Genomic DNA, 17,431 nt, shown 5'->3' with positions numbered 1-17,431 from the left:
GGGTATTCAACTAGCTACAACATAAGATTGCAAGTTAACGGTTAGCAGAATGTATATGAAAACCAGCCAATTTCCTCATGAAGTGGAGGGTGCAGGGACAAAAAATATAAGAATTATGTAGCCCAGATATATAAAATATGTAGCCTATAAGCAGACCCTACATAGAGTATGAATATAGTCCCAGAGGTGCTAAATATTTCTTAGCTCTATGGTGACTGATTTGAAATATAGTTAAAAGATATTGTTAATGCCATCAAGTTCTTTTTGCCTTGCTGATCACCTGAAATTATCCCTCTGTTGATAAAAAAGCAGGTAGGTGCTTCAAAATTTTTAATTTAGACTGCAATCACCATTTTTTGGCTGCAAGCACTAACAATCCTTCACTTGAGGTGAATTTGACCAAGGAATACAGTCCAATCTTGTTTTCGATCACCTCTTCATGCGGCACAAAATTTGAGCAATTCTTTCAAAACGTTAGTTTTGTAAGATAAAGTAAAAAGATGGTAAAAATTACAGCACTATATGTAAAAATAGCAAAAGTGTTAAATGAATTGAATTGTACATCTGGTGTGAGTAAGTATAAGTTATGGTGAATATCTCTCTCACTCAATTTATCAGCGAACCTCTCTAAGGTAAAGCACCAATTACCATACCACTTTGGTAATTTGGTTTTTATAAGAAAATTTAGGTTTTCACTTTATATTTTTACATTGTTTATCTTGAATTTAATAATTGACATTTTCTGTGAAATAGCAAATATTTTATATTTTTACACGTTAGTTTGCTTACTAGCTAATCAATAGCACATTAAATGAAAATGTCTGAGAGTTGTGACAAGAGGTTTTAGTTATCGACAAGTGAAGGTTATATATTAGCCGCGATATATATTAGCCGCGAAATATATTAGCTACGCTATATATTAGCCTCGCTATATATTAGCTACGCTATATATTAGCCACGCTATATACTAGCCATGCTACATATTAGCCACGCTATATATTAGCCACGCTATATATTAGCCACGCTATATATTAGCCACGCTATATATTAGCCACGCTATATATTAGCCACGCTATATATTGGCCACGCTATATATTGGTCGCGCTATATATTAGCCACGCTATATATTAGCCACGCTATATATTAGCCACGCTATATATTAGCCACGCTATATATTAGCCACGCTATATATTAGCCACGCTACATATTAGCCACGCTATATATTAGCCACGCTATATATTAGCCACGCTATATATTAGCCACGCTATATATTAGCCACGCCATATATTAGCCACGCCATATATTAGCCACGCTATATATTGGCCACGTTATATATTGACCACGCTATATATTGGCCACGCTATATATTAGCCATGCTATATATTAGCCACGCTATATATTGGCCACGCTATATATTGGCCACGCTATATATTGGCCACGCTATATATTGGCCACACTATATATTAGCCACGTTATATATTAGCCACGTTATATATTAGCCACGCTATATATTAGCCACGCTATATATTAGCCACGCTACATATTAGCCACGCTACATATTAGCCACGCTATATATTGGCCACGCTATATATTGGCCACGCTATATATTGGCCACGCTATATATTGGCCACGCTATATATTGGCCACGCTATATATTGACCACGCTATATATTGGCCACGCCATATATTAGCCACGCTACATATTAGCCACGCTACATATTAGCCACACTATATATTAGCCACACTATATATTAACCACGCTATATATTAGCCACGCTATATATTAGCCACGCTATATATTAGCCACGCTATATATTAGCCACGCTATATATTAGCCACGCTATATATTAGCCACGCTATATATTAGCCACGCTATATATTAGCCACGCTATATATTAGCCACGCCATATATTAGCCACGCCATATATTAGCCACGCCATATATTAGCCACGCTATATATTGGCCACGTTATATATTGACCACGCTATATATTGGCCACGCTATATATTAGCCACGCTATATATTAGCCACGTTATATATTAGCCACGCTATATATTAGCCACGCTATATATTAGCCACGCTACATATTAGCCACGCTACATATTAGCCACGCTATATATTGGCCACGCTATATATTGGCCATGCTATATATTGGCCATGCTATATATTGGCCACGCTATATATTGGCCACGCTATATATTGGCCACGCTATATATTGGCCACGCTATATATTGGCCACGCTATATATTGATCATGCTATATATTGGCCACGCCATATATTAGCCACGCTATATATTAGCCACGCTACATATTAGCCACGCTACATATTAGCCACGCTATATATTAGCCACGCTATATATTAACCACGCTATATATTAGCCACGCTATATATTAGCCACGCTATATATTAGCCACGCTATATATTAGCCACGCTATATATTAGCCACGCTATATATTAGCCACGCTATATATTGGCCACGCTATATATTAGCCACGCTACATATTAGCCACGCTATATATTAGCCACGCTATATATTAGCCACGCTATATATTAGCCACGCTATATATTAGCCACGCTATATATTAGCCAAGCATATGGAGCCATCATCAATGGTTTTTAACGGTGTATTTCTTAGTAATTGTCTTACTAGATCACAGAACAAAATTCAATCAGACGAAAAAGTTGAAAGCCAGTTTTAAACTTAACTATAAACAAAAGGTTTTGAAATTATATATTTCAAAATTAAATTTAGGAATTACAAATAATTTTCCATTTATAATTCCTAAATGTAATCTTCATTAAATTTCACCAGATAGATATCCAAACTTGACTATTCGTGGAAGCTCTTTCCATATATAGATCCCAGTGTTTTTGTGTCCAGTTATGGAAATAAAGTTATAGGAATAATAGATCCATTGCACACTGGATTTGACCTTCAAACCTTTAGGTCTGCAGACAGTCTCACTATCCATTACCCTACGTGTCTGCCTGGCTATGCTGTTGAATAATTGTACAGATCATACTGATTACACTGGACTTGCGAAAATGCTATTGTTTACTACTAGGATGCTTGAATTTACGCTTGATGCATAACGATTATAAGCAATCTGGCTTCAGACAGCTTCAAACAGGTTCTTTTATAGTAAAGATTTAAACTAGCTCAAGTTACTAGCTTAAGTTACTCAAATTCATTGGGTAAAAAGCTTAGCCAATGGCAAGCAAATTTAGCAACTAATGTTAAATTTTCTGTGCAAAAACATTTATTATTACCTGTGCAATGTTGGCCATTCAACTAGTTAATGTATAAACATGTATAATGATAAATGTATAATAATGGATAATGCATATACATGTATACAAGAGGTGTCAGGGTTGCCTAGTGGTAGCGCCTTTGACTGGTGGTCTGAGTCCTGCTTAATGCCGATCTGACAAAAAGCTCTCAGCAAGCTTTCAACCCTTAATTGTTGGGTCTTTTGGATCTAGACCATAACTTGGAGGCCCCGTGTACCAAACTGACAACATGGGCATGTTAAAAATCCACCTCTGTCCTTCACACACTGGGCAAGTGAAATGGCTACCGGGCTCTGTTAGACTGGATGTGTTGCACTGGCATCCCTTCAGGTTAATCTGACAGTTCCGGATGTGGTAGATACTGAGAACTGGGTCACCTCTTCTCTACCATACCTCTTGACCCAAACATACATCGCTAAGATGCAAGTCACTGTCAATTTCCGCCTGACAGCCATATATATATATATATATATATATATATATATATATATATATATATATAGATATATATATATATATATATATATATATATATATACATACATGTATAATAGAGAGCAGCCGTAGCCTGGTGGTCTAGAACACCTGACCTACAAACAACAAGTTGGGGCTCAATTTAAAAAAGTCCACTGGCAGTAAAAGAATTGATAACCAACTTTAAATTGCTCTCTGTAACTGGGCATGTCTCCAGTAGTCAAGGTCAAGTCTCCAGTAGTCAAGGTTCTCTTGTCACTGGACTAAAACATACCCTAGTGAAGATCGCAGAGCCGACGTTTGTGCCAAAATGCTCTTAAAAACCTGTACAGCCTCCAGTGAGCTAAGCAGGCATCACACTCAATATTTGAGGTATTACACGCGCACCGCACGCATTTATGATGAACAACTTGATCTGGTTAGCTTGAGCCTAAGCTCGTCTGCAGTAGCTACATTAGGACTGAGCTTTATGATCTGTCGTTTTAGTTTACTCAGTTCGGAAGTACGATGCACTTATAAACAGGTATTATCTAGTTGATACACTCCTTTCAACATGATAAGGTGAAAGGCTGCTACTAAAGTTTGCCAGGACAATATTAACTAGTTTGCCATTCAAGCTTTTAAAATCTTTAATTTCTCTATTATTGCACACTGTATAAACTTAATATGTATCGGACAAGGCAAACCAATATACATTCATTGAGTTTAGTTTGGTAGTGGATGTACAAAACTGCCACCATAGGTACCTGCTGCCACCACAGGTACCTGCTGCTACCTCTGTGAGTTATTTCATGATCAGCCCTGCATGCATAGTGTAGAGCTATTGAAGTAACCAAATGTTTAGACTGCTTTACGGTTGAGGCAGTTTATGTTATACATGTGGAACTAAGCCTATTTTGTGATAACTCATTACAAATAGCTTTTAGAATTCGTTTATAAACTTTTGAGCAAAGTTGCCATAGTTTCTATCAGAATTGGATGCCCTTACAACGTATGGAGTAGATTATGTCTCATTATTGCTAGCTTAACTCACTCAAGCTATTTTTACTTCCAGTCAATTTCCGAGTGGTGGTCATCGATTCCAAGATGATGCCGTACAGAGGCTCGTGTGATATAGCGATAACGGTAAGTTAGATGTTAAAGGCTGGTCCACACTTTACCGCCGTGTGAACGGGTTGTCCTCTTAGTCAATTATTCGTCAACTATGTGCACCATAAACTGATGACATTGTCGGCTCACCTCGGATATTGTTTGACAGCTGTCAAGCTTTCAAACTTATCCACAGCAGTCTGTGCACTACTTCAGCGATGGTGATTGGCCATCGTGGATTATTTGATCTATATTTCTCTTCATGATAGTTGCTGCGAGACTAGTATTTCATCAATTCAGCGGCCATATTGTATATTGAGAGCATTATATTGGAGACTTCTCCAATGTAGCCAATTTTATCCAAAGAGTACCAACAGGCACGAAATTATTTAGTAAATAAAGAGTTATTTTCAACGAAGAGTTATTTTTCATTTAATTGAAATAGTTTAGCTCTTAAATTGATTCAATTTTATTCATCTCAAGTACACTGACCGTTATTACAATATATTATCCAAATTGGATAAAGGCAGATGGGTTTGTGATAGTGTGAACACTGTTATCACTGATGTATTGTGGGATTAATGCCGATATAATGTGATAGAGTGTGAACCAAAATTTACTGCTCAACAGTGATACAAAATCAGTTAGTATTACTTAACATTGTTTCATGAACAGTAAAAATCATCTAGTTTTAGTGTACATTTGTTCTATGTATTACTTCTTGCTTATTTGTCAACTTATATTTGTCTCGAAATTTTTTAAATATTCGCTTGTTTATCCTGCTAATTATTATTTATACCAGGATCCTGAGGGTAATAAGATCAAACAGTGGAATTCTGTTAAGCTGGAAAGTGGTATACTCACTCTTAACTTGGAGTTGTCTGACCAACCTGTTTTGGGAGACTGGACAATCAGAGCTGTTACAAATAAGGTATTAGGTTTGCTCTTGTATAGAATGCTTTATTTGTTTATATTTTCCATAAAGTCAAACTTTTACATATGAAAGTAATCCGGCGTGGCATTTATTCCGTATGTCAAAACCATCCTATATAACAAATATTCTTATAAGGATACACTGTGTTTTGTTTAATTGTTTCTTGAGCTCAAATGAAACGACAATAACTAATTTGAGAAATCGCGGATGGCATTATGATAAATGTGCTGTATAAAAATTATAATAAAAATATATTTAAAAACCAAAATTATATAAAAATTACATTAATGGAGTACAATGTTTTATTGTTAGTTTACGTTAAAGACATGTGAATGAAAATTTAAGCTCTGCAATGCCTTGATGATAGAGTGAGTGGTAGAAACATGCTGCTTGCCTTTTTCTAATTCCCATCAGATAATTAAATTTAAATTAACTCAAGTTATATTATGTTGATATTTTGGTAATTCTTTTAGTTGCAGAAGGATAATTCTTTTAATAATTTCAGCTGTGTTTGATGGAAATGACTTCACATTCAAAGTAAATATTTTTTCATGGTTCAGGTTGTATGTTGAAAAACTTGTAAGGGTTTGGACTCGTGATTGCCTATATTGCTTACATTATCAGTGATCAAAGTACATGTATATAACCAGTGAATAATTTTCAATTTGCTTAAGGGAGAAGCTGTGGAAAAGAAGGTAACTGTTGCTAAATACGTCCTGCCAAAGTTTGAGGTGAATATTGACGCCCCAAGCTTTATGTTGGTGAAGGATTCACAGCTGAAAGTCACCGTAGAAGCAAAGTAAGCTTTGTTTCTATTACAAAAATACGCAGTAAAAGATTGTGTGACTGCCATTCAGTGAACCTGGGTTTGACACTTTCTCACATGTTAGGGTTTGACACTTTCTCACATGTCAGGGTTTGACACTTTCTCACATGTCAGGGTTTGAGACTTTCTCACATGTCAGGGTTTGAGACTTTCTCACATGTCAGGGTTTGACACTTTCTCACATGTCATAGTTTGACTCTTTCTCACATGTCAGGGTTTGACACTTTCTCACATGTTAGGGTTTGACACTTTCTCACATGTCAGGGTTTGACACTTTCTCACATGTCAGGGTTTGAGACTCTCTCATGTCATAGTTTGACTCTTTCTCACATGTCATAGTTTGACACTTTCTCACATATCATGATTTGACACGTTCTTACATGTCAGGGTTTGACATTTTCTCACATGTCATGGTCTGACATTTTCTTCCATATCACGGTTTGAAACTTTCTCTCATGTCATGGTTTGAAACTTTCTCCCATCTCATGGTTTGACACTTTCCAGCATATTATGGTTTTACACTTTTTCTCATGTATCAGAGCTATATCACTTTTTCTCATACTTTCTCACATGTCATGATTTGACCCTTTGTAACAGGTATACATTTGGAAAAGGAGTTGATGGAACAGCCACAGTCACTATGAAAAATAATCATGGTGGACAATCGATCGAGCTTAAAGATCTTTCAGTAAGTCAGAAGAAGCTGTACATTTCTAGTTCATGCAAGTTTTGTCTTGACTCTCCCCGATAGAACATCTGATTGTGCCTTCTGTTTGCTATACTGGAATGCGTGTTCTATTACACCTGTCTGTTCATACAACACTATGCTATATTTGTAGTTAGTAGATGGAAAGGTTGAAGCGTTATTCACGAAGAAGCTACTTAATCAGATGTCACTGTTTAGAACTGGTGACAAATTGAAAATCACTGCTAATGTAACAGAGAAACTTACAGGTACAGCAAAGTGTCCATTGCCAGTTGTATTTTCTTATCCACAGTACGTGCGATTATGTGTCACGAGCAAACATACAGCGACACATTTTCCATAATTGTGCTATTAAATATGTAAGCTAATGTTTTTGAGCAACGAAGTTCTGTCTCCATTATTGCATTTTATCTCTTTAAAGGAATACAACGGAAGGACACTTCAGAATTAACAATCTACACATATGCTGAGAAACTGGAGTTCCTAGCATCATCACCCAGTACATTCAAACCTGGACTCACCTACAGAGCTTATGTACGTTTACTTTTAGCTTTGAGTTCCTAGTACATTTCAATCTGTTTTTACAGAGATCGTATTTGGAAATTTCTTCACCAAGTATTATTTTAAGTTTTGGAAAATTATAATTAATGTTTCTATACAGAGTTGGTGAAAGTCATGTATTTCTAAGCTGGGCTTTCTTATACTTCTGTGTACTCTAGATGAATGCCGAGTGTACCCCGGGTAATAAAAAAGTTTTTGCACAGGAAAGTTATTTTTATTTAACATATAACAACAGTTACCATTCTTACTTTCAAACTTCATATCACGAAAAAAGTGTTTTGTGCAGTTAATAAATAAGAAGAAAAATAAAACAGCTGTAAAAGTGTTTAAATGCAAGTGTGAAATAATTAGCAAATAATGGCTAAATAAAGTCTGTTTTGCTATGATTACAATAAAAAATAATTTGGTGATGATACAATTAATATGAACTGAGAAAACAAAATAAAAATCCAGAATATGTTGAATTAATAATATTTAATAAGTGCCTAGAAGTGTGGGTATAAAAAAGGTTACTGTTGCAGCAGAAGCTATTCATCAAAACATTGAATACGATGATACTGATACCTCTCGATACTGGTACAAATGTCAAAAGGAGGTATTGTACTGTTTTTGTCTAGTACTTTGTCTGACCGAATGAAGAGAGAATGTAGAGGCTATTCCTACTTGAGATAATACAATTGTCCACGTGAAAAGTATTAAACTTTACCGATTTAACAATCGAACCTTAGAAAAAACCAGAAATAGGAGTATAACAGCAAATTTGGCACAGCACAGTTGAAAATTACAAATTAAAAAAGGTAATGGTAGAAAAAATTAGCTTTTAAAAAATTTCAAAAATTAACAAATGCAAAAGCTGATAACGATAATTTAGCATGTAAAATTGCGAAAAGGATACAGAGTACGTATATGGTAAGAGCGAGGTGAATGTTAAGAATGGTTTAGCTTTGTTGTTAGGTGCTCGTGTTGTTAGGTGCTCGTGTTTACAAAATTGTGGCCGCATTATTTGTGAGTTCTAATCCAATATGAAGGGTGTCATTCATTCTAAGATTTTAATCTCTATAGCCGAACAGACAGCACAGAACAGATGACGACAGATGACAGACTTTGAGATTTATATGTATAGATTACATAGTTCCTATCTTGTATGTTCCTTACAAATCCAAATTCTTTTTAATAATTGTTCTGCAGCCTACACTTTCAAATCCTTGTTTTGTCTTATAATGTATACACCCGCTGTCGTTTATGGTGTATACACCACCTGCTCTATTGTATATATGTACAAGCCACTGTTATCTCCTAGTGTATATACTCAGCTCTCATGTCTTTTATCCTACATTTTTATTAGAGACTTTATGAGATAACAAGTCAATGTTATCTCATAGTGTGTACACCCACTGTCTCTCTATATTGTTCGTATCTGCAAATCAAGTTATCTTATACTGTATTAACACCTCATGGGCCGTATACTCTTGCTCACCTGATGTCTTGTATGCCATAGGCTGTGTACACTTTCTGGTGTCTTAACCAATGGCGTATTTGTGTTTGACAGCTGTCATTAACACAAGTGGATGGAGGAATCGTGCTCCAGCCTAAGCAGGCCAATGTGAACCTTGCCTTTAAAAGTGTTGCCAGTAAGTCTGAATGGTGTTGACTGGGTAGCATTTACTTCATTCTCATTCTCTGTTATGCTGCGCTTTCCATTCTCACTCAGTTCTTTTTTGTCTGTTATGTTGGTTTCCTGTTGTGTTTTGGCACAGAAGTATTCTATTTTTTTAATTAAAATTCATATTCTCTCTTCTGGTCATTCACATCAAAAACTGTTTTATCTTTAGAGAATTAGTTAAATTCAGATTCTTCAAGACGCTAGTTTACGGGCGTTGCTCCCACTGCTCTGTATAAACTTTTTAACTTTAGACTATTAGTCTTTGAGGGCACACTTATTGCGACTTTATGCTTTATTGTTTGTTTTTATGTGAAGAAGATAGCTCGATTGGAGGTTTCTGGCCTTATCCTCGCTACATAACTAATTCTAAAGATGTGACTGTCAACTTTTCAAGCAATGGTCTTGCTGAGCTTTTAGTAGATGTTCCAGCTGGCACAGATAGCACCACCATATATGTATGTCAGTACTTCCTCTTTATTTTATACAATGTACTCTCCTCATCATAAGGAAACTGTCCTTTAGTGCAGTGTTTTTCAACCTTTTTTGAGTCAAGGCACATTTTTACATTGGAAAATTTTTGCGGCACACCACTAACCAAAAATTTTATAAAATGACACTCTGAACGGTATATTTAATCACAATAAAATTCATCAATTTATTGATACTCAGTCAGTGTGAAACCTGGGCCTGTTTAGATAAACATAATGCCAATATCCTGGCAGGAATAAAAGAAAGACACGAAGCTCTTCTTCAACAGCTCTCAGTCTCACTCTGCTTTTAGTTTTTATAGAAGTTAGGCTTGAAAAGCTCAGCTCACACAGATATGTGGTAGAAAATGGGAGCAATGTGAGAATAGCTTTGTTGGTCAGAATGGGGAACTCCTTGGCAGCAGTCAACCAAAAACTGTCCAAAGGAGGATAAGCAAATCTTAGTTTTAAACCCGATCCTGTTTCAGTTCAGTTAGGGGCTGTATATCATTGATTTGAGCGACACTTTGACATTCATCACACTAGTTAGTAATCAGAGGTGCCTAACTAGGCATATTGTACTAAACGACGGCTTTCGATGGACTTTGAGTTTTGTGGGCCGATATTAAATGCATTGACTATGCATGAAACACTAAAGTAGATGCACCTAGATCACTGTGCCTGGATATTTAGCCTACTACATCAAGGCCTTGGCATTCAAATACAACACTCCTACCGCATAAGTTGCCTCAGAGCCTGAGGAACCTGTATTTAAAAAGGGACCTTGGATAATTTCTCACGGCACACCTGAGGATCTCTCACGGCACACTAGTGTGCCGCGGCACAGTGGTTGAAAATCACTGCTTTAGTGTATATGTATGTCAGTAATTCCTCTTTATTTTATACAATGTACTCTCCTCATCATAAGGAAACTGTCCTTCAGTGTATATGTATGTCAGTACTTCCTCTTTATTTTATACAATGTACTCTCCTCATCATAAGGAAACTGTCCTTCAGTGTATATGTATGTCAGTGCTTCCTCTTTATTTTATACAATGTACTCTCCTCATCATAAGGAAACTGTCCTTCAGTGTATATGTATGTCAGTACTTCCTCTTTATTTTATACAATGTACTCTCCTCATCATAAGGAAACTGTCCTTTAGTGTATATGTATGTCAGTACTTCCTTTTTATTTTATACAATGTACTCTTCTCATCATAAGGAAACTGTCCTTCAGTGTATATGTATGTCAGTACTTCCTCTTTATTTTATACAATGTACTCTCCTCATCATAAGGAAACTGTCCTTTAGTGTATATGTATGTCAGTACTTCCTTTTTATTTTATACAATGTACTCTTCTCATCATTAGGAAACTGTCCTTCAGTGTATATGTATGTCAGTACTTCCTCTTTATTTTATACAATGTACTCTCCTCATCATAAGGAAACTGTCCTTCAGTGTATATGTAGGTCAGTACTTCCTCTTTATTTATACAATGTACTCTCCTCATCATAAGGAAACTGTCCTTCAGTGTATATGTATGTCAGTACTTCCTCTTTATTTTATACAATGTACTCTTCTCATCATAAGGAAACTGTCCTTTAGTGTATATGTATGTCAGTATTTCCTCTTTATTTTATACAATGTACTCTTCTCATCATAAGGAAACTGTCCTTCAGTGTATATGTATGTCAGTACTTCCTATTTATTTTATACAATGTACTCTCCCCATCATAAGGAAACTGTCCTTCAGTGTATATGTATGTCAGTATTTCCTCTTTATTTTATACAATGTACTCTTCTCATCATAAGGAAACTGTCCTTCAGTGTATATGTATGTCAGTACTTCCTCTTTATTTTATACAATGTACTCTCCCCATCATAAGGAAACTGTCCTTCAGTGTATATGTATGTCAGTACTTCCTCTTTATTTTATACAATGTACTCTCCTCATCATAAGGAAACTGTCCTTTAGTGTATATGTATGTCAGTACTTCCTTTTTATTTTATACAATGTACTCTTCTCATCATAAGGAAACTGTCCTTCAGTGTATATGTATGTCAGTACTTCCTCTTTATTTTATACAATGTACTCTCCTCATCATAAGGAAACTGTCCTTAAGTGTATATGTATGTCAGTACTTCCTTTTTATTTTATACAATGTACTCTTCTCATCATAAGGAAACTGTCCTTCAGTGTATATGTATGTCAGTACTTCCTCTTTATTTTATACAATGTACACTCCTCATCATAAGGAAACTGTCCTTCAGTGTATATGTAGGTCAGTACTTCCTCTTTATTTATACAATGTACTCTCCTCATCATAAGGAAACTGTCCTTCAGTGTATATGTATGTCAGTACTTCCTCTTTATTTTATACAATGTACTCTTCTCATCATAAGGAAACTGTCCTTTAGTGTATATGTATGTCAGTATTTCCTCTTTATTTTATACAATGTACTCTCCTCATCATAAGGAAACTGTCCTTTAGTGTATATGTATGTCAGTATTTCCTCTTTATTTATACAATGTACTCTCCTCATCATAAGGAAACTGTCCTTCAGTGTATATGTATGTCAGTACTTCCTCTTTATTTTATACAATGTACTCTCCTCATCATAAGGAAACTGTCCTTCAGTGTATATGTATGTCAGTAATTCCTCTTTATTTATACAATGTACTCTTCTCATCATAAGGAAACTGTCCTTTAGTGTATATGTATGTCAGTACTTCCTCTTTATTTTATACAATGTACTCTCCTCATCATAAGGAAACTGTCCTTCAGTGTATATGTATGTCAGTAATTCCTCTTTATTTATACAATGTACTCTTCTCATCATAAGGAAACTGTCCTTTAGTGTATATGTATGTCAGTACTTCCTCTTTATTTTATACAATGTACACTCCTCATCATAAGGAAACTGTCCTTTAGTGTATACGTATGTCAGTACTTCCTCTTTATTTTATACAATGTACTCTCCTCATCATAAGGAAACTGTCCTTCAGTGTATATGTATGTCAGTAATTCCTCTTTATTCATACAATGTACTCTTCTCATCATAAGGAAACTGTCCTTTAGTGTATATGTATGTCAGTACTTCCTCTTTATTTTATACAATGTACACTCCTCATCATAAGGAAACTGTCCTTTAGTGTATATGTATGTCAGTACTTCCTCTTTATTTTATACAATGTACTCTCCTCATCATAAGGAAACTGTCCTTCAGTGTATATGTATGTCAGTACTTCCTCTTTCTTTTATACAATATACTCTTCTCATCATAAGGAAACTGTCCTTCAGTGTATATGTATGTCAGTACTTCCTCTTTATCTATACAATGTACTCTCCTCATCATAAGGAAACGGTCCTTCAGTGTATAGCCAGTGTTGCCATACCATATATCATTTATCTGTTTCTTTGTCTTAAAATAGGATAAATAGTAATTTTATATACATGTACATATGCATGTTTATAAAATGTATATGTAGGCTACTATTGTTACTGTTACCTGATGGGTGAGGTCTAGGCATGAAGTCTGCCACTAGACACTTGCAAAGCAGCAATTTCATAACATTTTGCATTCTTATTTATACTTAAAGCTATATATATCTAATACACGACCGACTTTTTGCTTTGTTCTGCTTTTTCCTCAAAACAAGTCTAGTTTTTACCGGTTTTACAGGCGAAGTACGATAACAAGGTCGGTGTGACAGCATCCAAGATTATCAAACAGACCAAATCTCAGAACAGCAATTTCCTGCAGCTGTCTTTAGATACCCTCAAACCTAAGGTAATCCTTGATAACTTTACTGAAGAGGCCGGCGTAACTCTTGTAAGAGATTCTTAGTTAACTGCATTGTGCTTTCAGTATTTCAGTATTCAGCTTGTAGTATTGACATTGTGTCCTTGACAACAGCTACATTACAGATACAACAGTTAGCAACAGTTAAACTAAAGATATGGTAGTCATAGCAACTGCTAAACTAAACATGTAGTGAACTTAGCAACAGCTAAAGTACAGATACCGGTATATTAGTCTTCGCAAAGGCCAAACTAAAGAAATAGTGGCCATAGCAACAGTTAAACTAAACCCAAAGTTCCTACAATTAAAATGTATAACAACTGTATGAAGTATCAAAATATGGAACAAATATATACAGACGTGAAATCATAAGGAAATATGCTACATGAGACTTGCAGTTTGCAAGGGGACATCAAGTCTGATAACTCATAGTTGCTACAAACAAGGAGTTTCACCACAATTTGTATCTGTTTTGTTTGTAATGTAGGCTAATTCTGCGGCAACCTTTACACTGTCCACCACAAAATCTAGTCAAATAATTGACTACCAAATATGGGCGCGTGGTTCCATGATAACATCAGGAAGTATCATTGTTGATACCAAGTCTTCATTCAGGTACAGGTTTTGGTTTGGTTATTTAGATCTATTTCATGAGGTTCGATGTTTATATGATGAGACGATAAATGTTTATGCGGTGCCTTCATATGATTTTGATAGAGTCTTTTCTCATACAAATTTTTGTTACGCTATAATTTCAGGTTTACTTTGTATTCTTAGTCTGATTTTCTTTCTCTCACCTTTCAATATCAATGAGCATCACAATTAGCCTGTTATGGTCATGTTTAACAAAGGTTTCTGTGTGCTTGTTCAGTGTAGGGATGCAAGCCGAGATGGCTCCTTCTGCCAGAATTCTTGCCTATGCTGTTGTCGATGGAGAACTGTTAGTGGACAGCTTGAACTTCAATGTAGAAGGTGCTTTTGACAGAAATAAGGTAAGTGATTCTAAATCTATTGAGTAGAGCTTTAGCTAGGCTAGCGGATGCTTCTTATATTTTATTTGAAGTGTTAATTATTAATTTTATGTGTTAATTATATAGTGATAAGTATATTCAGGGATAAGTATTAATTATATTGTCATATATATCCAGGTGTAAGTATCAATGATATTGTCATATATATATCCAAATGTAAGTATTAATTATATTGTCATATATATCCAGGTGTAAGTATCAATAATATTGTCATATATATATATATATATCCAAATGTAAGTATTAATTATACTGCCATATGTATCCAGGTGTAAGTATCAATGGTATTGTCATATATATCCAGGTGTAAGTTTTAATTATATTGTCATATATATCCAGGTGTAAGTATCAATGATATTGTCATATATATCCAGGTGTAAGTATCAATGATATTGTCATATATATCCAGGTGTAAGTATCAATGATATTGTCATATATATCCAGGTGTAAGTATCAATGATATTGTCATATATATCCATGTGTAAGTATCAATGATATCGTCATGTGTATTGTGTAATATTGTATATTATTGCATATAAGTCTGTATCTTTCAGGTGGCGGTCTCATACAGCAAGGAAAGTGCTCAGCCAGGCGAGAGTGTTGATGTACAAGTCACTGCAGTCTCTGGCTCTATGGTTGGTTTGCTGGCTGTAGACCAAAGTGTCCTGCTTCTGGCTGGAGGAAATGACATCACACAAGCTGATGTACGTATCCTTAATGATTGGTGCAGTGTCTAATTTGATGAGTACAAGCTCAGACAACTCCCATACATTCACCACTTTCTACTTTATGAAACGTGCATATTCTGCCATATCAGCAAAGCTCTCTATCAAATTCTCATCACATAGTACTTAAAAAGAAGCAATTCACACCAAAGGCATGTGTACTTTAGTTTGTCTATGCACTCCAGAATTTGAGGCTTTCTATTATTACTTTACACTAGTACACTGACGGTCCCGTGCACCTAAAAGACCACATGTAATAAGTATTCACAAAATTATTCCGTAGCAGTTTATTCCGCAGTTTGTTTGGGCATAGCTATTTACCTCATCTAGTTGTTCAACATTGATTTGTGCTCTGATACAAAGGCTGCGATGAAGACTTTGTCACTGTCTATTCACCTCGCATGACATTTGTAAAAGGATTTGTGTTTATAGAAAACAATTTTAGCATCAGAGGATTGCATGACAACGTTTAATTGCTGCCTATTATGTATGGAGATGCTTATTGACTGCTACCTGTGAGGTGTTTCTGTGAGCGACTTACGGAATCCAATGTCATTTGGCAGTATTGAATTGCAGTCATGATTTAATCTGTTCACGCATCTTTCTGGCATCCTACTACAGTCGTGTTGTAACGACACACCACAGAATAACAGAAGTTGCAGAAGCTGCGTGTTGATGCATAGATGTTTTAGTTGTAGGCAGGTTTCCATGCAGTTAGGTAAGATTGTATAAAACCTATCAGTTCTATGAGCATGAGCGCAGATGCTCACACGCCCACGCACGCACACATGCTTGCACACATGCCCTCACACACGCTCACACACTTGCATGCATGCTTGCACATACACTAACATGCTCGCACACATGCTCACACAAACGCTCAGACTCACGCACACGCTTGAACACACACTCGCACACATGCTCGCACACACGCTCACACAGACGCTTGCTCACATGCTCGCACACATGCGCTCATGCACACACTCGCACACAAATGCTTGCACACAAACTCGTACACATGCTCGCACACACACGCACACATGCTCATGCACCAATGCTCACACACACCCTCGCACACAAACTCTCACAGACACTCGCACACACGCGCTCATGCACATGCTCGCACACACCCTCGCACACATGCTCACACACACGCTCGCACATATGCTCACAGACACGCTCGCACACACGCTCGCACACATGCTCACGCACACACGCACACTCGAGAGGTGATAAAGAGATAAAGAGATTTAAAATAAATAGATAGATAAAGATATCTTTGTACATTCCTTTTCTCATGAGCAAAGCACTTTTCAAGACGCATCTATGCTTGCCTAAATCCAGCTTTTTCTTTACTCGCAGAAGCTGTAGCCTATTTTTCTACCGACTTGAGCAGGAAACCAATAGAAAGATTTAGGAGTGATAGGAGTTTGTCAGCACCAAACTTTCTTCGCTGCCCAAATTCTTATTCCTCTACATACACTCTACATACACTCTACATACGCTCTACATACACTCTATGTTGTTGGATCATCAAGTATCATGAAATTTTCAATCAAGCGAAATCTAAACCAGATTACAAAAATACATGTTTTTAAACACTTTCTGCCAAACCTTTTGTAAGCCCAAGTCATTTTAATTGTACAAAACAACAAGATTTTAGCAAATAATGCCTCATATAGCAAACAGAGTTGTAAAGTTCAACTTGTTTTAATATGCGCATACCCCATGGTTGAGCAGGTTTGGTTTACTAATAACTCTGGGCTTCACCACTCACATATTAGCTCATCTGTCAACTAGGTATCTGCAAATATTGAGCTGTCTTCACAAGTGGCTCAATGTCTCAGTGCCTCATA

The 17,431-nt window shown here is 36.1% G+C and overlaps 1 protein-coding gene across 1 annotated transcript in view; it reads left to right on the top strand.

Annotated features, from left to right (window-relative positions):
• LOC137406844 (CD109 antigen-like) overlaps positions 1–17,431 on the top strand; it is a 36,221-nt gene that overhangs the window by 3,631 nt on the left and 15,159 nt on the right. The window contains exons 4-15 of the mRNA XM_068093454.1: positions 4,821–4,891; positions 5,658–5,786; positions 6,464–6,588; positions 7,213–7,303; positions 7,455–7,569; positions 7,743–7,855; positions 9,432–9,513; positions 9,861–10,000; positions 13,700–13,807; positions 14,307–14,434; positions 14,691–14,811; positions 15,405–15,554. Of these exons, the coding sequence (XP_067949555.1) occupies positions 4,821–4,891; positions 5,658–5,786; positions 6,464–6,588; positions 7,213–7,303; positions 7,455–7,569; positions 7,743–7,855; positions 9,432–9,513; positions 9,861–10,000; positions 13,700–13,807; positions 14,307–14,434; positions 14,691–14,811; positions 15,405–15,554 (1,373 nt within the window). The remainder of the gene's footprint in view (positions 1–4,820; positions 4,892–5,657; positions 5,787–6,463; positions 6,589–7,212; positions 7,304–7,454; positions 7,570–7,742; positions 7,856–9,431; positions 9,514–9,860; positions 10,001–13,699; positions 13,808–14,306; positions 14,435–14,690; positions 14,812–15,404; positions 15,555–17,431) is intronic.

This window comes from Watersipora subatra, chromosome 10, assembly GCF_963576615.1.
Source record: "Watersipora subatra chromosome 10, tzWatSuba1.1, whole genome shotgun sequence".
NCBI lineage: Eukaryota > Metazoa > Bryozoa > Gymnolaemata > Cheilostomatida > Watersiporidae > Watersipora > Watersipora subatra.
The sequence above is the reverse complement of the archived record's forward strand: the minus strand, read 5'-3'. Positions and strand labels throughout refer to the sequence as shown.